General features: G+C 42.6%; 1 protein-coding gene across 2 annotated transcripts in view; it reads left to right on the forward strand.

The window, feature by feature from the left end:
* The window catches only part of nkain4 (sodium/potassium transporting ATPase interacting 4), a 59,269-nt gene that overhangs the window by 25,190 nt on the left and 11,712 nt on the right, over positions 1-22,367 (forward strand). For both annotated transcript variants that reach the window (XM_086141698.1, XM_086141696.1), the window contains exons 4-5: positions 1,996-2,193; positions 17,579-17,639. In XM_086141698.1, the coding sequence (XP_085997824.1) occupies positions 1,996-2,193; positions 17,579-17,639 (259 nt within the window). The remainder of the gene's footprint in view (positions 1-1,995; positions 2,194-17,578; positions 17,640-22,367) is intronic.

Here is a 22,367-nt window from a genome sequence, read left to right on the forward strand (position 1 = left end):
GGATAGAAATGGTTTCCACAGCTTCCAGGCGCAATCAATGATATCTGCCCCTGTCATTAGTCTTCACAGTCCTACCTATTGACCTTCAGCCGTCTTTTGTTTTCACGGTTGCGCGGGCGGCGGAGTGAAAATCGGAGACGGGATCACGATTGGTGCTCAGCAGCTGTAATAGTTTTCATGCCGTTTGCACAGATGCGTTGTTAAAGGTCGCATATGTCGGTGGTTTTAGAAGCCAGTGAGTGTGTGATGATAGGAATCTGAGGTGTTTTCTTCTGCCGAGACCCGGCTCTCAATAATGTTGATGGGCAGATGAAGGGTGAGGCTGTTGTGCGGAAATATCGATTGTTGTGAGCGTCCGTGCATCCGTACGGTTTTTATAGAAGATCGCTGATTGGACATCGTCGGGGGTGTAAAAAGAGTTTAATCTGTTCGACGGCGACACCGAAATTACCCCGCGCGTTACGGTTTACGAAAATGTGAGAGTTCCTTCGAACCGGCGAGCGCGCGGTATTTATTACCGAGGCCGACTTATCTCTGAGCGCCTCTGTGTGCTGTCAGGATTTGTTGGAAATATTAAAGTCTACTTCACTCAAAATGAGATCAGCCTCCCCGTTTCCGTCCTGTCTACCCGAGTTTAAGATAAATACCCAACCCCAAGTTTTCCTTCCTCCGATATGGGGATGAGGGAAACTGTTCTCTCCAGATTTCCTTTTCAATAGTCTTTTTATTTTGTATCCCATTTTACAGATGCTTTGAACACCGCGGCTTAAACAACGATGCGGCTAATTTATGAATATTTTTCGGAGCTAACGAGCTTCATGCCACCAAAACATTCAGCCTGGTCGCATTGGACTGACGAAATGACCCTGAAATTCTGGGGCCGTTCAATTCCAACACTGATGAAGACGACTTTAACGTTTTTTGTGCACAGGAGGAAAACCAAGATAGCGATCAGCTGGGTAGAAGATGGATGGATGGATGGATGGATGGATGGATGGATGGATGGATGGATGGATGGATGGATGGACTTTTCCTTGTGCTATTTATTATCATTTTTAATATTATTTATTTCTGTTTTATTCATTTCAAGATGGCGCTGGAGGACGGCAGCGTGTCGCAACAGCTCCTACTATTTTACCTCTATCCAAAGAATTTCCCCTGTAGGGATCAATAAATTTTATCTTAATCTTTTTCATCAGCTGTTCAGAAAAAATACATATTTGTGGATGTTACAGGTATTTATTTAATTAAAAGTAAAAAAAAATATTAATATCTCATGTTACAATGTGGGCACCTGCAGCTTATATATGTAAACATTTATTTGTTTAGTTATTTCATTTTATGCGGCTTATATTCAGGTGCGCTCAATAGTCCGGAAACGACTGAACTGTTTTATTTTCCGGTGAACTTTCGTTTTATTTCTATTAATTTTTCTTCAACGGACCGAAGTCGGGCAATGAAAGGTTTATGGGGAAGAGTTGACTCGGGTCCACAGGTGAGGGATCTCTTTGACAGGGCGCTCAGTCACTTCACTGCGTGAAGCTTCTCCAAAGCTTAGATTTACTCTTTGTCTGCAGGACAAACCCTCCGACGGAAACAGGAGTCAACACCTGCGACGGATCGTTGGATGAAGCGCGCGGCGAAATCACCGAATCCTTGATCTAAGCTTTCGAGCCCACGGCTCAAACCTCTCTTTTTGATTCTCCGACTTGTTCGCTTCCAGCCAGCTAACTGACGTTGACAGCCGCGAAAACGCCATGTTTACAAAAAGGGCCCCGGTGTCGAGGATTCCGCTCGATCGCGGCTTGAGATTGGCTTGACTCGGAGCAAATTAGAGAGCGCTCACACGGATTGACGATTGGACTAAGACAGATTGGACTAATTCTCAACTGTCATTTCAATCAGCGCTGCAGAAAAAGAGGTTGAAAGTAAATAAACGATATAAGCTTTGAAAACAATCCAATTTTTTTTTTTTTTTTTTTTTTTCTTTTGCAGGACAGCGACCTCCTGACGTTTAATATCTCAGCCCATCACTCCTGGTGGAGCGAACACGGGCCCGGCTGCGTGAGGAGCGAGATGCCGCACCCGGGCATCCACACCACGGAGAGCAGCTCCTACATCACGGTCATGGGCTGCCTCATGGACTACCAGTACATCGAGGTCGTGCACAGCGGCACGCAGATCCTTTTCGCTGTGAGTAAAAAGTCCAGACTAAAAGACCGGCATCGTCCGACCGGACAGGAGGTCGGACCGCCGTTATTCACGCCGTGGCTTTAACCGGGTGTGTTCCGAGGGGAAATCAAACGTAGCCCTCTCTGGTTCTTGTTCTCGGATCTTATCTGATGACGGGGCGTGTTGAGTTCTCAGCCGGGGCGACGAAAATCATTCTTCAGTCCTGAATGAAACACGGGAGAGAGACAGACGTGAGGACGGAAGCGAAAGGGTTTTTCTAGATGCATATTGTTCTTCTTTTTGACTCATCTGACCATGGTGTCACAGAGACTCCGGAAGATAGGAGCTATATTACAAAAACCTGAATTAAACTGGAATGATAATCATCTCAAACATCTGCATTGTCCACATCCGTGGTGAAAGGTCTCTCGGCCTCGGGTTTAAGTGATGAATACAAACTAATGCCACCCGCTGGTATGGAGATTTATCTTCTCTCTGTCCTCCTTCACGAATAGGAGAATGTGAATACAATGTGAAATGAATTAGATACCGCATTCAACATGCGGCGACCTTTAGTATTGTTACACACAGTCGATATTGAATTAATTTCGAGAGAGATGATCGAAAGGGGAGCGGTGAAGTGGGTTAGGCCCGTTCCTCCACCGTCCAAAAACACGCAGGAGGTTCATTGGAGACGCTAAATTGTCCAGACGTGTGAATGAGAGGATGATTGGTTGTAATTTACCATTATGGTACTACTTACTGACCTTTGCACTAAACTGTACACAGACAAAACCAAAAAAAAAACAAAAAAAAAAAACACTGCTGCTACTCTCTCATGCCGTCAAATATCTAAAATATCAGCTTGTATCTGCATGCACTTTATACTTCATACCTCATAGACTAACGGTGCACTTTACTGCTCATTTGCACTCTATTATTATGATTATTCTGTTAATTTCATGTAACCGTGGGATTGTTAGAAACAACCTCTCCGTTCCTCTGTACACAAGAGGAAAAATTGACAATGAAGCTCACGTTTTTATGACTTGTGAATCAGAGAGTGCGTGATTGTTTGTCTTTACATAACATTTGAATGGTTGCATGATGTGAATGAAAGAGTGAACGGCTGCCTGGCTGTTAATATGACCCAGGGATTGACTGGTGACCAGTTTAGGGTGAACCCCGCTTCTCACCCGGTGGCTCCAGCATCCCCCGTAGAGGATGGAAGGATGGATGGATGGATGGATGGATGGATGGATGGATGGATGGATGGATGGATGGATGTTTATATGACATGGGAATAAGTGATTAGCTTTGTCTCTATATGTGGCCCTGTGATCCGCCGTCGATCCAGCCGCCTCTTGCCCAATTACCGATAATGAAAGATCGAATGGTTACAGCTCGCTTTTTTTTCCCCATTGAAACCCATTAGTGCTAAATGTGGTGAATTGGGATCTTTGTCGCTATGGTTGGACAGCATATGGGATGCGAAACCCCGCTTGGCCTGTATATCAATTTTCATCCAATTATCAGCGGGCAAGTTAGTGGAAAATTCTCCACAGAGGTGTCGCAAATGGCAGAATTCTGCTCGAATGGTCTCTTCCGCTTTGACTAAAAGCAGGAAAATCTAATCCTTAAAGACGGTTGCACATGTTTCGGGTGGTATGCTTCCCCCCGTCAACCCTCCGGGAAAAGGTGGAGCAGAGGCCAAGCTGAATGTCTTCCCTCTGTCTTTGTTAGAGGGGATTTCAAGGTCGGCCTCGAGAGGTTATTAAATATTTAGTTTGGGCCCCGAGGAGTGCGTTTCATTAAGATGAAAAATGTGGATCCGTTGGCGAGTAATGGAAGCATCGCTGTCACCTACGGACCGAGATCTATCCAGAGCGGTTCCGCATTGACAGCGTAGATTTAGTAAATTCAGCTACGTTCAACTCGAAGAAGTGAGTTTCGTGACAGCTCACTTTTTTTTTTTTTCCCCAGGATGAAACATAAGTTATCATGCACGAATGGGAATATTTTGCTCCGTCCGTCTTTATCGCCTCGGTTACCCCAGTGGATTCAGGAGTTCCACACCGCACATTGTTATTGGTTTCCCGTTACCATCGCAGGAAGGCGGCGTAGAGAGAACAATGTCTTCACTTGGGTTACTTCGCTCTGTAATCCTCGTATCTCGCCGTTTCCCCCCCGGCCCCGACGAACCGCCGGCACAGCTAAATAAAACAGGGATGTCTGGGATAACAGACTCCGCTGAGATGGGTGGAGCGTCGGAAGAAAAGATACAGGAGGTAAAAAAATAGTCTGTGCGGGCTGCACATCGGTTGACATAACTCTTATGTGATAAAAGGAGCAGTGAGAGGTGTGGAGGGGTTTCCGGGCTACTGTTCTTCTCGTGAAAACGACAAGAAAGCACACACACACACACACACACACATGCACGGATATCATTTAGCAGAGGTTATTGCTGCCAGAGGCAATGCTTTCCTCTGTTGCCTGTTCTCTTCCCAGGGAACCGGTGTTGGATTTTCACATGGAAGTTGATAATAGCGGGACTGGCAGCCTGCGTCACTCCCTCGTTCCATTGCTTGTTTCCTCCTTTTTCAGCTATTTTCTCCTGTCGCAATCTCTAAGCACTGTCTGTCTTCCTGTTTGATTTTTCCCTCGTGTAGTTTGACCTTCATGTTTGTCACATTTCATGATTTAGTAAAATCAGAATCCCCTTCCCTTTACAGCTCTTTTTCCACGCTTGAAGAGCGTCTTCCGGGGCTGTTGGTCAGAGACTGGGTTTAAATCTGTGATGTTTTAGTCGGTCCGTGCGCGGCTCAGAGCCGTGGTTCAATTCTGGCGCTCCCAAGTGTCGTTGAGCAAGACACCGAACCCCGAACCGCTCAGTAGCTGCCTTCCGCTCGTGTCTGCAGTGGTTCCATCATGGTGAATTCTCATCAAAATCTTCTCATTTTGGCAAGTGGACTTGAATTTCTTCACTTGAGGATGTTTCGCCCCTCATCCGAGATGTTTCCTCCGCTTATGGTTCATCCACGATGGGTTAAACGCAGCATGTTGTCCTGGATGTACAACTGAATGTGAAGAAAGGTCCGTCTTCTCTCAGTGGTTATTACCCTCGCCTCGCGTCCCGGTTGGAGTGTTCCACCTTGTTCCTCCCACTGTCCAAAAACATGCAAGAGGTTCATTGGAGACCATATGAGAGGGTGAATGGTTGCACGTCTGTGACCCACTGACAACCACCTCTTGCCCGAGGATGGCTTCCAGCGCCTCCACGGGTGTCCTTACTGCAGGACAAGGGACATGGAATATGAATGCAAAGTCGTGCCGGTCAGAGAATTCAAGTACAAGCTGGTGTGGAAAGCCCGCTCCGCCTTCGGACTCAACGTGGACCGTCTCCGAATCCTTCCCGCCCCCTGCGCCACGAGCCGATGGGCGGCTCATGAGGTCAACGGTTCGTCCCGCCCCGTTGCAGAAGCCAACGCTTCAGACGCTCCTTTGTCCCCGCGGCCATCGGACTGTATAACAGCAGTCTGGACGGCACGCGGCTCTGACCAACCGGAGGTGCAACCTCACGACCTCGCCAGTTCACACGCGTCGTGCACTGACTCGGTTGTCTATTTTGAACCCTTGTTGGTACCAGTCCATCCACGTCTTGTTTATTTTTTCTCATTGCTGTTTATGTCACTCTGTTTATGTTCATATCCTTGTTGATTTGGCTATTTATTCTCCCCCTTGCTCTTTTTTGTTTTTTTCATTCTGTTGTCTATTCTTATACTCCATGTTGTTGTTCACTCTGCTGTCTATTTATTTGTGGATGTCTTTTGCTATCTTTTAATTGTCTATTTTTATATTCAGATTTATAGATACTATAACTCAGGCGTGGGTGATTATTTTGGCTGGCGGGCCACATTTCTTATTTAATTTTTATGCGCCGGCCAACTAGGTAGTATGTAAATTTAAAAAGGTGAAACATTTAATTTAGATATTTAATTTTTTTGGCATTTTATTTCAACATTAAATCAACATTAAATGTTCCAATTATTATTTTGTTATATTATATTATTATTATTTTGTATGCAATCCATAGGAAATTAAACAAAAGTAAAAAATAAGGAGTTTCTAAATTCAATATCGATTGAAGATACATTTTAAAATATCAAAAGAAATTAGTTTGGCGGGCCGGATAAAAAAGAAAAAACGGGCCAGATCCGGCCCGCGGGCTGTAAAATGCCCAGGTCTGCGATATAAGTGTTACGCTGCCGCGACAAAAGAATTCAAAAAAGTATATTTTATCTAAAGAAAAGGGAACTGGAACTGTGTTGAATCATATGTCACAGAATATTTTGGATTGTTAATCTGGTATCCAATGAACCTGCGATTATATTTATGATTCCACTGCGCGTGGTGTTAAACGCTCTCCTCCGACTAATTCATCAGACCTTTACGATGAATATTTTCATTCAAAACACACTCAGAAAAATCATGGAAAAAAAGTCTAAAGAACACAGAGGTGGATTGTTTTGATCTCTTCCAGGAAATTCAATAACAACACACATACATGTGAGACTCTCCCGATACTTTGATTATTGTAAAACAATTTGATCGTCTTAACGCTCATCCATTTTACCGGCTTATCGATCACGCTCCCCCCTCAGCCGCTAAAATGCAGAACCGAGTTATTGATCGTCAGTAGCGCCGATCCGGTTCAGGTCTTTGCACGCCGAACTAACATCCAGCCCGGACTCACGTAGCTGAGATTTGTTCTCCTTCCACCGCAACCATCGCGGGGCCGCAGATCTGAACCTGTAACGGCCCCGCTTGATGGACTCTTCATGGGGCGCCTCCAGAGCCAGGTGTGTGTGTGTGTGTTTTTTATTTTTTGTTAGTTTTTTTTTTGCACTCTTCTTTTTTCCATGTTTCCCTCTGCTTGGTCCACCCGTCCACGCATACACCCAAAAGGTCACGTTGCTCCCCTTGATAAGCCCATAAGTCAATGTTGTGTTTTCACTGCGGTTCTCCCCTGCTTGTGTGTGTGTGTGTGTGTGTGTGATGCATGCAGAACTACCCACTGGGATCTTTGATGTGCTTGCATTTGAAGTCTGCTAATTTGTCCAGAATTAGTAAATGGCCATGTGTTGTGTAGTTTGATAATAGAACGCGGCCCAACCCCGCCCGCCGTCATATGTCAGTGCTGACACCGCATTGTTGCCGCAAGTTTTATAGCGTCTTGTCTCAAAGGATTATAAAGATCCAAGGATTAAATGACGCGGCTACGTCTGCCGGGTTCTGCAGAAAAACAGGAAGGGAAAGAGAAAGGCCTGGAGACCAAAGGAGGGGAACGGGTCTCCGGCAGGCTGCAGAATATCTGTGTCAAAATATTCAAAGTGCAGGATAAAAAAACCCCAACTGGCCGCCATTAGACTTCAAAGGGTTGTCGCCGCCAACAGCTTTAATTGTTAATCTGTTTTTGCAAGGAAATATTTTTTTTTTTTTTTTTTTTTTTACTCAGACTTAAATTTCTAGCAAGAGAACTCGGGTGTGTGAAGGGGAAAAAAAAAAAAAAAATCATTAAAGGAAGTAACTTTCCAGTTATCTTCGAGCGTTTAATTGTTTTATTTCGCGAATGCTCTCACAGTTGTTTACCCTTCAGTCACTCGGAACGCATCGGAAATATTCTGCAGCTAAAAAGCGACCTGTGATTTTTCTCCTCGCCCGTCTGCGCTGCATTTTCGGCGGCATGCAGCGGCCCCCCCTGCGTTTTTTAATACCTGCACGACAAGGGCTAGCAGTCGTGTTTTCCCATTTGAAAAGCTGTTCTGGTAGCACAGAACAGGTGGATGTGGTCTCCGCAGTCCCCTATCTCATCCTGTTTTGTCATTAAATTATGCAGCTGCCCACACACACACACACACGGCCAAATCTACACACACCTCATTTTCTACAAAGGCGCTAACGCCTTATTGTCAGGCATAAGGTCCAATGTAATTAACCTCGGTGACACCCGTACCCGTCTTCCCTTCTTTTTCCGCTTCTACTTGTGATGCATTTTACCTGCAAAGTCCCTTCATATTCACCGCACCAACCTACCGGCAGAGTTTTCCCTCTGACACCGAGCCACGATCAATTATGTATCTCTTCGCTCGTACATCGACACAGATATTAATTAATTTCCCTCTGGGGTGGAGAAAGTCCGATCTGTCTGAATCTGTCGTTTCACACAGATTCTGGCATACGAAGGCCCCGTTTCGCCGTCTCTGTACCGTCTCCTAAAAACAAACAAAATCAATGAACCTATCCCTGAATTTTTTCTCAATTATTTCATAATTGGTCCCCATATATTCTGTGAGGACGGGGTGAAATGCACATAGAAATTAAATACAGCTGAAAATGACTTCCCTTATCAACTGTCCAAAACTAAATAATGTTAATTTACCGTAATGTGGAGGAGGGAAATGGAACACAAATGTTTCTGGCAATTTAGCCAGATAGAATATTTTTAAGGACACTGACTCATAAAAATCGTCTCATTTTCCAATGATGAAGGCCATTTATCAGCTAATGACACCAGACAGTCACACTCAGGGTGCCCTCGCAGCCCTAATTGAATTAGTCTCCCGATTTACTGCAGTTTAGCCGAGACGAGCTCGTTTCTCCCATGAGTTGAGCCGCTGAGCTGGACCAGGTGTCGTCTGCATCCGGGAGTGTCATTGGTCGTGACAGTAAGTCCACGACTCGACGGAATCCACCTTTAAGACAACGACTACTTAAAATATTTGTGGGTAATCCTGCAACTCAAGGGGGATGAACAGTTGCATGTCTGTATATGTGAGTGCAGGATAAACAGTATTGAGAATGTGTGTGTGTGTGTGTGTGTGTGTGTGTGTGTGTGTGTGTGTGTGTGTGTGTGTGTGTGTGTGTGTGTGTGTGTGTGTGTGTGTATGTATACCGTTTAAAAAATATATATATATTTATATATATGTGTGCGTGTATATATGTATGTATTTATATATAAATATATGTGCACTGGTATATATGAATGTGTGTGTATATATATACTTATATGTATGTGTGTATATATATATATGTGTATATATGTAAGTGTATATATATGTGTGTGTGTGTGTGTGTGTGTGTGTGTGTGTGTGTGTGTGTGTGTGTGTGTGTGTGTGTGTGTGCGCGCGCGCACCGGTATATATGAATGTGTGTGTGTGTGTATATATACTTATATGTATGTGTGTATATATATGTGTATATATGTAGGTGTATGCATATGTATGTGTATATGTATGTATGTATGTGTGTGTGTGTGTATATGTGGATGCATATATATGTATGTGTATAGAAATATATACATATAGGTATGTATGAGTATATATGCATATATATGTGTGTGTGTGTGTTTATACATATATATATATATATATATTCGTGTATGATTTTTTATACATGAGTTTCTCTGGGCAAAAGCATTATAACAGGTAGCATCTTAGCAAATCCAACATCTTTTTTTTGCTGTCTTTGCATCAAAAAGTTCCCCGTTTTTCAAATGCAGTATATTTATAAATGCATTATTTTCATTTAAAAAAGATACAACGCTACAGTTAATTTGTGTAGCACCGGAGCCCGGGGGACGGCCAGGGTGAGCCTGCCGCAGAGAGCTGGCTCCGCGGCTGTGGCGGAGATTAACCTCAACATTTGCAAAAAAACAAATGTTACATTATTTCGAAAGTTTCACCGAAAATCGGTCTTAAAATAGAGGGATATAAAAAAAAAAAAATGAGCCCTTCAGACAGATGGCACATAGAAGACTATAAGGTCCGGGTCAGGCAATGCGGTATCTCCGAAGGCCAAACAGTGCTGTGGACACACCTGGTCAGATCTCCACCCACATCTGACACAAAAACATTCTTCGAGTAAACATGCAACATATTGTCGCTTTCACAGTAAAAGAGTTGCATTTCTTTTCTTTTTTTTTTTCTGTCTCTCTCTTCGTCCGGTGGAGCAGCCATGTTCTGTTTTTAAAAAGGACCGACTCAAGGTGTTCTGCTCTCCAGGCCGATATTGCAGGACACATTAAAATGTGAAAAACATTATTTTGATTGGCTGGGCCATTAGGTTAATGACCTTAATGCATTGATGTTTTTTTTTTTTAACCCTGGCAATTAATAGGTTTGTTAACCGTCGAAGAGTTTTCTCCAACCCACCGGGCTGGTGTTGATGACTGAGAGGCCATTTTGAAAAACTACTAATTTGTCATTCTGAACCGTTTTGTTGAGTGCAAATCCGACCATCATTACCTTCTCACACACAGACTTTGTGTCTCTGTTGCACACACACACACACACACACACAGGGGTGCGCACACACACAATCACACAAAACAAAAATGCCCGAGCCTTGAACTTGTTTTCACCCTCATTATCCGAGAGAAGAAACACAGATAATGCCGCGCTGCCACAAACGCACCCATTGCGACATATTAAATGGTAAACGGGGGCCCATTGGAGGCTTTACTTTTGATGTTTTCCAATAAGCTGAGGTTTTTTTTTTTCCTTTTTGCGTCCAGTTCTCAGCTGTAATGCTTCCCATTTTTTTTTTTTTTTTTTTTTTCCTTGCGTCTGTTTTTTTTTTTTTTTAGGTCTTTCTCACGGCTCACAACAGAATGGAGTTTGACCTGAACAAAAGCACATAGTGAGTTGCAGATGTGTGATAGGGCTGTGTGTGTGTGTGTGTGTGTGTTTGTGCACACATTCTTCTAAACTTAACATCAATGGGCCAGCGTGGGAACTTATCTTGATTCGGAATATGTAATATTTTGGGTTGAATGACTTCACATCCTCGTCGGATTGGTTTCATCTCCTCCCCATCCTTTGCTTGCCGTGCTACTACAATTGAAACTAGGGAATATTGAATTTAACAAGGAGTCTCTGTTTAAACTGCGGCACGGGACGAGGCGAGAGAGGAAATCCGTGTAAATCACTTTGGCACGGCTATTCCTCACTGACTTAAATAGATAGATGAGGGGCTTTATGGCCTTAATTGTCGCAATGTGTTGTTTATATCACTGACATTAGTCACGTCAACAGCTTCGAACTGTATTCCGCAGTCACTCTCGGCTTTTTCCTTTTTCACGGGTCAAAAACATTTATCCGCTCCTTCAACTTAGTTGGAATTAGAAGACGTTCAGTAGCTTCCTTCCTATAATTAAGGATAATTGAATGTTATGATTTGGGACTTTTGTGCGTGGCCTTCGCAGTCACCAAATCCCAGCTTCACTCGACAGCATCGGGGGGGATTTGGTCCGAATTCGTGCTCGGCTCCGCGTTGAATCTCAAAACCAGCGATGCGCAGTCAGGGGAGGCAGCAGAGGAAAATCATATAAAATAAAGAAAAGAAAGACTTTTGCTATATGAACTACATTTCCAATGTACAGTATCAACAACTGTATGTGTGTTGCTAGTTTCTTGTGCTGAGCGATCATAAAACGACTGCGAAGAGCTACTAAGTGAGGCACGGGGTTGTCCTGCCTCACCAGCCATGAACTTCACCGCACGCCGCTGCTAACAACAGTCAGCCATCAGTGATCTGGTTCAATCCATTGAAAGGACATTTTTCTGCTAGATAATGTTATTGTCAGCTATGGGTATAGAGGTGGTCCTCACTTAACAACGGGGTTACGTTCCAAAGGGTCTGTTGTTAAGCGAGTTTGTCGTTTCTACCGTATTTGCATTCATATCAGCTATTTGTACCGTGCTGTTTTTACCTTTTTTTCCACCTGTACTCTCCAATGCAACCTTTGAGATCCGTCGCGTTGTCCCGATCACGTCTGAATACATGACGTTGCCGTGTTTGCGAGTTAGCACTGCTCTGACGCTGCGCTCCTGCATGCGGCAGAAGACGATCACATCGTTATTTAGCTTTCATAGTTTCGATCACGTTCCTGCAGAAGTTTGCTTTACGTGTGAGTTTTTCGTTTTGAAAATTGTTCTCCTACCTGTCTAAGCTTTTGTAATCCACCCCATGCAAGTGGACACGTCTTCTGCAAAGCGTTCAGAGATGGAACATGGTGCATGGTGAACACAATTACAATTACATTACGTTCAAATGTGTCCAAGTTGTACTGAGACATTAGATTTCATTCACACCTCCTTTTGCTGCTCATGCATTAAGATGTGACAAAGGTCCAGTTTTTTTGTCTCATTCATTTTTGGTGAGCCAAAACATTAATAAAAATAATACATTTTGAAAAGTGGTGGCAGGCCTCCCAGCAAAACCTTAAGAGCAGGGGCGTCAAACTCATTTTGGGCCGCATACGGCCTAATTTGACCAGTAAAATCCTTTCTTAGAAGTAACACAAAGTCCAAAGTTTTCCTTTGTTTTAGTGTAAAGGAGTTCAACAAGTAAATTCTAAAAATCTTTATATTTAATGAAGTGTTCCGATAGAAAAAGTACAAAAAAGTAAAAAAAAAATACAAAAAAGTACAAAAAAGAATATTAAAAAAAGAATGGATGAAATTATACCCTAAAAATATTGTTGAGTTAAAAGATAAAATTGTGTCACTGTTGGAAAATTCACCTCTAGAATTTATTAGAAAATTGATTGTTAGCATGTATAAGAGGAGGTATAATGTTTATAAGATTATTCTGGTTATTAAATCAATCTTTTTAATTTTGGCTGTTGTTTTTTTGCTATTGTTTCTGTGTTTTTTATAGAAATAAGAAAAGAAAAGATCATTTAAATAATGTCAGCAGACGTTTTTTCATCAAAAAATCATTTTGTTTCCAAATTTTGAAGCAAAAAATACATTGCAAAGTTACTTTGCGAGTGAGAAAAAACGTGCAGGCCGCAGTAAAACAAAGATTTGATTTGATTTCGGTGGTGCATCTCTAAACGTGGCCCTGAAGGAATGAATGAGTGAAAAAAAATTGGAAAAGCTGGCAACTGAACCTCGACAACCAACACAAGAGTCAAGATGTTTCAGTGTACGTCTTCTAGAAAGCGGCGTTTTTTGCAAAGCTGGTAGGACACGGGAATTAATAACTGAAACGTCAACTAAAACGGAATTAGACAAGGATTCAGACTCAAGCAGCTACTTTTATTTCCCCTGTGGCGTCGGCCACAGCTGGATAAAGGATGCTCTCAGAACAGGATCGCAATGAAGAGACCCTTAAAGACATTCCAGCAATTTATTGAAATGATCTCATCCAAACCCATAGTTTCTGCACTTCTCAGTCATCTTCCCGACAATGTTAGCGTGCCGAGTCACGGCCAGATTAGTGAAGGTTCAAATGCAATGCCGTTCTCTGGTGTCTGGAGGTTGTTGCGTCTTGAGAAAAAGGCAATAAAGTTAATAACCATAAATATGAATGCGTGTGTTATTGTAACATTTAGTAAAAATAAGAGCCTGAAAACATCGTTCGAAATACCAAACAACATTAAATTGTTTTGCTGCGTTCTTCCTTCACTTAGGTATTGCAAAGGTATTGCATAGATGCAAGATATTGCATTTTGAACCGGTCCGCGTGTTTCAGGGATAAAACACACCAGCGACGCACAGTCAGGGGAGGCAGGAGAGGCCGTGCCTCACCTGCCAATCTTGGGAAAGAAAAAAAATGTAAAATAAAAAAAAAAATGAAATTATACTAATCAGCGATTTGCACTATAAGGTATTTTTTAGCAGAAGGACGACAAGGACAACTTGTATAATCAAGTTATCCATACTTTTGTTCAGAACAGAGGTAAGACAAAAATTTTTTGTTTTTCACATTAAATGTGCTTTTTTTGTGTGCTACATTTTGCATGTGTGAAGAAAGCTGATATGAGATTTTAAACATAACCCATTAAATGCTGCCAATAAACCACTCTTTAGGGTTCATATGTTTGTAAATCTGATTGTGATGAAGGCGGTGCCTCACCAGCCATGAACCTCAGCGCACATCTCCGAAACACAGCATGCACACAAAACACACACACACACACACACACCTAATAAAATTGAAAAACGGGGTGTGCTCCCCTGCTGTTCGCACCATCTTGCGTGTGGCTGTGGGTTTATACATATGCTAATTCAAGTCCATTTCACTGCCATTGTAATGGATGGGGTGAGACCAGCAATTACGCGCTAATGGCAAAAACCTAGAGAGAGAGAGAGCGAGGCAGGGAGAGACTCGTGCATCTTATCTTTCCCAGACACTGACAGCCGGATTCTCCTGTCCGCCGCCCACCTCACCTGGATTCGGCGCTTAAATAAGACATTTAATTTAAATCCGGTTGAACTTCACCAAAGGGGAGATCATCTCCACGCGTGTAATGGAGAAGAATAGAGAAAAGAGATGAAAGTCCTAAAAAAAAAAAAAAAAAAAAAAAAAGCGTGCATTATCGCCGCTATTCTTACAACTGCAAAAAAAGCAAAGATAAGTTGGCGGTTGAGTGATTGTTATATAAATAGCCGCAGTCTCGCGCGGTAATTTCCCCCTCGGGCTCTGTGTTTGTGCACCCAGTGTGCGAGGAGGCGAGCCTGGCCAATGCCGTTTTAATTGGCGCGGCGGAGCGCCAAATGATGGATGAGTGGCCGGCTGACAGGAGACTGTCTTTCACTCCCTGCCTCTCAATGGGTCGGTGCCCGAGTCCACGCCGGGCCATCTGCCGGGTCCGCTGGCTGTTTGTTCTGCACGCGGCGCCCTCGCCGGGCTACTTTGTGATAAGTTTGTGTAGCGCTCGTCGACTTGGACCTAAGCACCAAACATCTACTTAGGCTCGGGAGAGAGTTGTGGCTTCGGTGGCTCACAAAAGATAAGGCAAACTTTACCCGTAGGGGAAATTCCTTTGTCGTAGCAACGTAACAGTTCTAATGTCAAAAAGGGAAAATGTTAATTTAAATAGAAAGGCAGAAGATAGCAAGACATCCACGAATAGAAAGTCAGCAGACGACGACGACGACATCAGGGATAACAATGGGCGACAGTAAGGGTGAAAAATACACAACCAGAACTAAACAACACTATAAGTAGAGCGATAAGAGTAAATAGCAGACGTAAATATCTCGATTACAAACAAAAAGTAATGGAGACTGGTGTAAATGAGTTGAACAGTTAACTAATTTATTGATTAAATGAAACAGGAAAAAGAAGAACTCTTCAACGCACTAAGAGTAATCATTTAGTTCTTCAGTCCAAAATAATGAGTGACAAATGAGTGATTCCATCCTAATTATATTTTTATGAGTTTGTGTTGCCAATAACTAAAGATACGCTTCTTTTTTAACAACAAGAAGACAAACTCATCACATTAACCCATGATGTTATGATATAATGTTTGCATTATTTATAAACTGACTCCTCAGTGTAAAGAAAACACATTGCATAAATCACACACAGTCAAATTTACTTTTTTTAACCAAATAAACAAAGTGCATTTGTAACTGTGATAACTCAGAACGCAATTTTCAACAACTACTGCGACGCTCAACTCACCGAAGTTCTCCAGACGATAAAACTCCACATCACAGTCTTGAGTTCTTGCATCAACCTTCATTTTGGATATAAAGGATGGAAAATGATCAGTTTTAAAGTATTCTTTAGCTTTTTTTTTTCCAATCCAAGAGCAAGGAGCTCATTAACTCACGTTCAAAGCGGAAGCTGAAGGGAAAGGGAAGGGAAGGGAAAAAAAAAAAAAAAGTAGAAGAAGAACTGTTTCTTTTTTTTTTTTTCTGGTTGAAAATGGTTTTATAAACTGCCATGGCCGCGTCTATCAAGTTACAAAAGTGGACCGGTCGAACCATATCGTCGTTCAAATCTTGTGACATATTTTGCGCCGTTTGTCATAGCTGCAAGTCGTCGGAGCGTGAGACCGGTCTCTTCGATTTCTTCCTCTTCTTGTCGCTTGTCTTCCTCGCTGTCAACGGATCCGAACGGCGGTCTGTTAAGCCACTGATGTCAGAGAAGCCGTCTCCTCTAAGAATGCGCGCCAGCAAAGATCTCATATTTTATTTCTTTTATAAAATGAATTTTAGTTTAATTTTATTATATTTTTTATATATATTTTATAATAAATAAATATTTTATACATTAAATATATATATTTATATATATATATATATATATATATAAATATAATTTTTTTTTTTTTTTTTTTTTTCTTCTTTGGCTTTTTTTTCAAATACTGCTAATTACAAACAAAAAAAAAAATCTGCGATTTACACTCATTTGCACACCGCCGTTGACTCTCAGCGACTTGATCTGCTTTTTCTCCATGAAGACAAGCTTTTTGAAAGGCACCTTATTAAAAAGGTTTTTAAAGTTTGTCAATTTCTCTGCTAGTTCTGGACATACAGAGGAATCAAAAAGATCGATCAAAAATCAGGATTTTTAATTGTCATTGTACAGACATAGTGAAATTTAGCAATGAGAGCTCCCGACTCGGAGCATGTAAAAGATAAAAATAAAAAATAAATTATATGAATATGAGTTTAAAGTGCAAAGATGTTTCTCACAATCCCACGGTGACATGAGATTAACAAAAAAATAAGTGTGAATTAGCAATAAAGTGCACTGTTACATTAAACAGGAAACGAACCCTGAGGTATGTAGTATTAGGGGCACACATATACGGACTGATTCGGCATGAGAAAGTAGCTGTAGAGGTTTTTTTTGTGTACAGTTCAGTGCAAAGGTCAGTCGGTAGCACCATAATGGTATGGGGTGCAATCGCAGCATGATGGTTTTCTCCGTGCAAAGTTGCAGTATTGCAAAAACGAAAAAAAAAAAAGGCAATTTTTCGAGAATCAGGTTTCCGCAAAAAGAGAAATTGACCCGTGCCAAAAAATAACAAAAAAACAAAAAACCTTTCCATATTCATTCCTGGCCGCTGGTCATAGCTTGCGTCCGTGTGTTCATAAAACAATTTGCTCATGAAATTAAAATTATAATGTGATGGTTTTTAGCAATGGGACACTGCTAAAATCAACGGATAAGGTCACGCTTAATGCTATTTGTCTGTTAACATCGTATTGGAATTTATATCAAACAACGCGATGGGGCAGCGGTTAGCGATTCTGCCTCACGGCAACAAGCTCTGCATGGATTTTTTTTTTTTAATTTAATTATTACATTAAATAATTTATTGTATTATAAATGATTAAATTATTTTAAGAAGGCGACGATACGACGTGAATGACATAGTGATAGGTAATGAACGAAAAAAATCAACATAATTCTCTCCAGTTAGCCTTGTCAGCAGCAGGTAAGACCATCTCACTGTCAACAACCCACAGTGGCGTCGCTCTGGGTGACAACAGCCAATTAAGAATTAATTGATCCGATTTTTTTCCGATTAATTTCCCACGTCGCGTCCAGCTCTGTGTTGTCTAACCCCTCTTGTTGTTTCCTTGTGTCTTCACAGCTCCTTGGCTTTGTCTACGCCTGTTATGTTGTCAGCGCCATCACTGAGGAAGAGGACAGCTGTGAGTTGGTTAACCTGACCCCATCACACACACACACACACACACACAAAATCATTAAATCAGTGCCACGGTACGGTGAGTGACTAACACCCAGAGCCACTCACGCAAATGAGATTGGAAACACCCGACTCGGGGCGAGCGGGGCCACATCCTTCTTCATCTTTATGTCTTCATATCCCACCCAGCGTTTTTACTGCTCTCCCCCCTTCCATCTTCTCTCCTCCCCCACGACAGCTGGGCCTTCTTTCTCTCTCTCTCTCTTTCTCTTTTTCTTTCCCTCCAGAGCTAAAGGACCCATGTGTTTCCTCTCTGGGCCTTTTCTTCATGTAGAATTGTTGCTCCTTATTCCCCCGTGCCGTTTTGTGTGGTCCTCATTTGTGTCGAGAAACCAGTTATTCGCCTCCGCTTTTCATTTTTCTCCCTTTTTTTCTCTTTTACCTCACATGAACCGTGTTGGTCACCCCAGCCGTCTCCTTGCCCGCCAGTTTTTTTTCACCGTTACAGGATTACAACCCCCATCTCCAATGCACACAGCTCTCCTCTTCATATCTTCCTGTCCTGCTGCTACACAAACGCGTGCGTGAAGTGGCTCCTCGCCGCGCCTGCTACCGCGGCACTCCAGTTCCCGTCGGTGTGTTTTTGTGTGTGTAAACCTTTTAAACTGCGCTAAATAAAAGCCAGGGGTGTAGTTTTGACTGTCTTTCAAGTAAGACATGGAGCTAGAAACGAGCGAAACGGCGAAAAACGAAACAGTGAAAACGAAAAAACGTGAGAAGACGAGTTAATGAACTGGAGACGGACACTTTTGTTGAAGGACTCGGCCGCCGTGACCCGCTAGGATGCAGGTCAAAGGTGCCGACGGGGGTCAGCCGGTCAGAGTGCATTTCATTAAAGACTCAGCGGGAGTCGTAAATATCTGATTAGCGATGCAATAACTCACTCGTAACTCTCTCTTGAGCGTATTTAAGCCCTGTCATTTTTAGTCGACGCTTTCACAACCGACGCTTCGATCGACGAATCATTTTAGATTGTCGTTTTGTTTCTGGATCACAATATTCTCTCATACCAGATGCTGTCCGAGAGCAGCTCGAGCCGTAGCGTAGGACATCCGAGCCCTAATGTGATTTGAAAACAGTGTAATAAACTAAAGAGGACATGCACTAATTGCATCTTCAGCAGACATCCCTTGTAATTTGAGGTAATTGTGATGTGGCTCCTCTGTGTGTTCTTCCAGGCCGCCGGCGCAAATGTCCGAGCAGTGATTTAGCGGTCGCATACCAGAGACGAGCGGTTAGCGTTTTACCCGTTTCTTCCCCGGGTCTGGGATCACACCGTTTAATCACCGGGGACTCTTTAGTGATGCCTGGAGAAAACATGTTGTCTCACACACAAGGCAACTTAAAGGCAATCTTGATTAAAAAAAAAAAAAAAAAAAGAAAAAAAATCATTATTACATCCAAGCAACAGAAACACACACACAAAAAAAAAAAAATCAGGGCAATTACAGACTGAGGGGAAGGATGATGATTTGAAAAAGTAAAATGTGCATTTGTAAATCTGGATCTGATTTAAAGATGTAATAGTAGTAGAATGAACAGACAGAAAACTATACAGTTAGCAAAGCCGAGAATTGAAAATGATTGATTGCTTTAAAGAAGTGGTTTAAACTGTGGCGGCGGCGGTCAAACTGGGCTAATAACCCAAAAGCACGACCAGTGGCTGCTGTTGATCTAATTGGTATTCAATACAATGCAAAGGGAAATGCCTCAATGCAGAAACCGGGTGATACAGGTGCCGACAATTGGCACGATGAACATCCACGGGAGGAAACAAAGTTTGCCCGGGATCCAGCTCAGTTGGCCTTTTATGAGGAGAAGCAGCCAAACACGGTCAGCCGGCGCCACAGCAGGGTCTTAGAAGGGATTTGAAATATTGGTTTTAATGAAAAGAAGCCAGAGAGGTGGGTTTTAGTCATATTTTTAGTCCGTTTCTGCGAAAAAGTCAAGCTGCGGCATGTCGTCAGTTGGAAAAGATGAATATACTAATGGGAGAAATGAGGTTGGGTACGTGCGCTGATGGAGGTACTAACATCGTGAAGCGATAAATAGTCAGGCACTGAAAGCCGGGAGCATGCATCAACCACACGAGTGCACTGGATCTGATCTAATTTGGCCTGATCCGATCTACTACTCCACCCTACGCTCTAATTGCAGTCATTATTTTGCAAGTGGATTTGACCTGTCAAGTCATTTATATCTGCCGTTCCATTCCATTGTGAATATTTACCACCCCGTCATGTCACACGCGTTCTGCCAAATGCTAATGAGGTCATGAAAAATATCCTAAGTATTGTTTGGATGGTGTTTAATTACAGGCAAACTATTCATGATCTCAACAAAATGAAAGCACACAGAAATCCTTTTGTCAAAAATGCAAATTAGCCCCTTTTCTCTTTCTCAATGCTCCTGCAGGATTGAACATTGCTTGGTCAGATTACATGTAAATTGTTGCGGTCCAGGTGCAGATACCGTAATTTCTGGACTATTGAGCGCACCTGAATATAAGCCGCACCGGCTAAAAATAGCTAAATAAATATGTGTACATATATAAGCCGCAGGTGTCCAGGTTGTAGCATGAAATATTTACACAGAAAGAACGTACACTGTAACTTTTTTCAAACTGCAACATGGCCGATGAAAGATTAATAATAAATAACAGGAAAAGTTCATCCATCCATTCATTTTCTATCCCTGCTTTGTCCTACTCCAGCTCATCGCTATCTTGGTCTTCCTCCTGCGCACTAAAACCATTAAAGTCGTCTTCTTCAGTGTCGGAAATGATCATTGGTCCGATGTGATGAAGCTAAATTACCCATAAATTAGCCGCATCATTGTTTAAGCCGCAGTGTCCAAAGTGTTAAAAGAAGTAGCTGCTAATTGTCTGGAAATGATGGTACTTGCAGTGCAGGTGTGGATAGTTGTAGTTTGGATGCAGATACTTGTAGTCCAGATGCAGATGCTTGTTGTCCAGGTGCAGGTGGTTGTCGTCCAGGTGCAGGTGGTTGCAGTTCAGATGCAAATATTTGCAGTTTAGGTTCAGACAGTTGTAGTCCAGGTACAGATACCCGCAGTCAAGGTTCAAGTGGTTGCAGTCCAGGTGCAGATACTTGTAGTCCAGGTGCAGATGCTTGTAGTCCAGGTGCAGATGCTTGTAGTCCAGGTGCAGATACTTGTAGTCCAGGTGCAGATGCTTGTAGTCCAAGTGCAGATGCTTGTAGTCCAGATGCAGGTGGTTCTAGTCCAGGTGCAGATACTTGCAGTCCAGGTGCAGATACTTGCAGTTCAGGTGCAAATATTTGCAGTTTAGGTTCAGATAGTTGTAGTTCAGGTACAGATACCTGCAGTCAAGGTGCAAGTGGTTGCAGTCCAGGTGCAGATACTTGCATTCTAGGTGCAGCTAGTTGTAGTCTAGGTGTTGCTATGTTGCTAGTTGTAGCCCAGGTACAGATACTTGTAGTCCAGGTGCAGATGGTTGTAGTCCAGGTGCGGATAGTTGCAGTCCAAGTGCAAGTGGTTGCAGTGCAGGTGCAGATAGTTGTAGTCCACATGCAGGTACTTGTAGTCCAGGTACAGATACTTGCTGTCCAGGTGAAAATTCTAGCAGTCCAGGTGCAGATAGTTGTAGTCCAGATACAAATACTTGCAGTCTAGGTGCAGATAGTTGCAGTCTGACGTTGGATAGAAAATCAGAGGCCGACTACAGTTTTCTGAAAAGTCAACAGCAACCACACAGCCCAGTTGTGCCATGTTGTTTTTCAAAGTGTATAATTAGATCTTAAAGTGATGAAATAAAAATAGCGAGCAAGGAAGGGTCGGGATAAATAAATAAAAGTGAAAAATTCAATGATTTCTATTGGTTTCTAATATTATTTTGATTGTTCTTACGCTCTTACAACACTTCCAACTGTCAATCCTTTGTTATTGTAATCAGCTCTTCGCCCGCACCCACCCACATACACACACACACACACACACACACACACACACACATACACATGTTTGCTAACGCCGAGGCAGGTGCTCAGGCACACAACACTTGCACTGACACAAAAACCAACGCAGACACTTCAGGCTCTCATCTTTCCCTTTCATTTGATGTGTAGATTAAAGGGAGTATTTGCATTGAGTTCCCCAGCTGCCTCAGCATTTCTCCTCCTCCTCCTCGCCGAATTTTCCCTTCTCTTCCCCTGTCTTGTTTGCTGCCTCTCGTGCCTCCTTGCCGTCAACAGCTGTAGCCGGAGGCATTTTTAGGGTTTAGCTCACGTCCATCCGTGCACTCGTCCTCCACGTAATGTATGCGGCGTCTCATGAATATTTTAGGGGATTTATTTCCGATTTTTGCATGAACATCCGTGGACCTCGAGAATGACCCGATTTTTGATTTCCACGGTCGAAAGTCTAAGTCCGCGCGACTGCTCCGAATCTTTGGCCTTAGGGTCCACGATTCGTTTTGTCAAAAATGACATTTATTTTTCTAGATAATAAGATAATCCTCAGGATGAGATAATCCTTTATTAGTCACACAGCGGGGAATTTGCACCAATTAACACACGTCTAATAGGATAAATTGAGGATGTGATGTTTCTTTATATTCAAAAGGTCAAAGTCGCAGCTCTGAAATGGACTCTGATTAAGCGGTCTGAAGCTTGTCACCGCCGCCGACAGCCGC

This window comes from Fistularia commersonii, chromosome 34 (assembly GCF_037954325.1).
Source record: "Fistularia commersonii isolate RoL2024-O1a breed Wild chromosome 34, RoL_Fcom_v1.0, whole genome shotgun sequence".
NCBI classification, from domain to species: domain Eukaryota; kingdom Metazoa; phylum Chordata; class Actinopteri; order Syngnathiformes; family Fistulariidae; genus Fistularia; species Fistularia commersonii.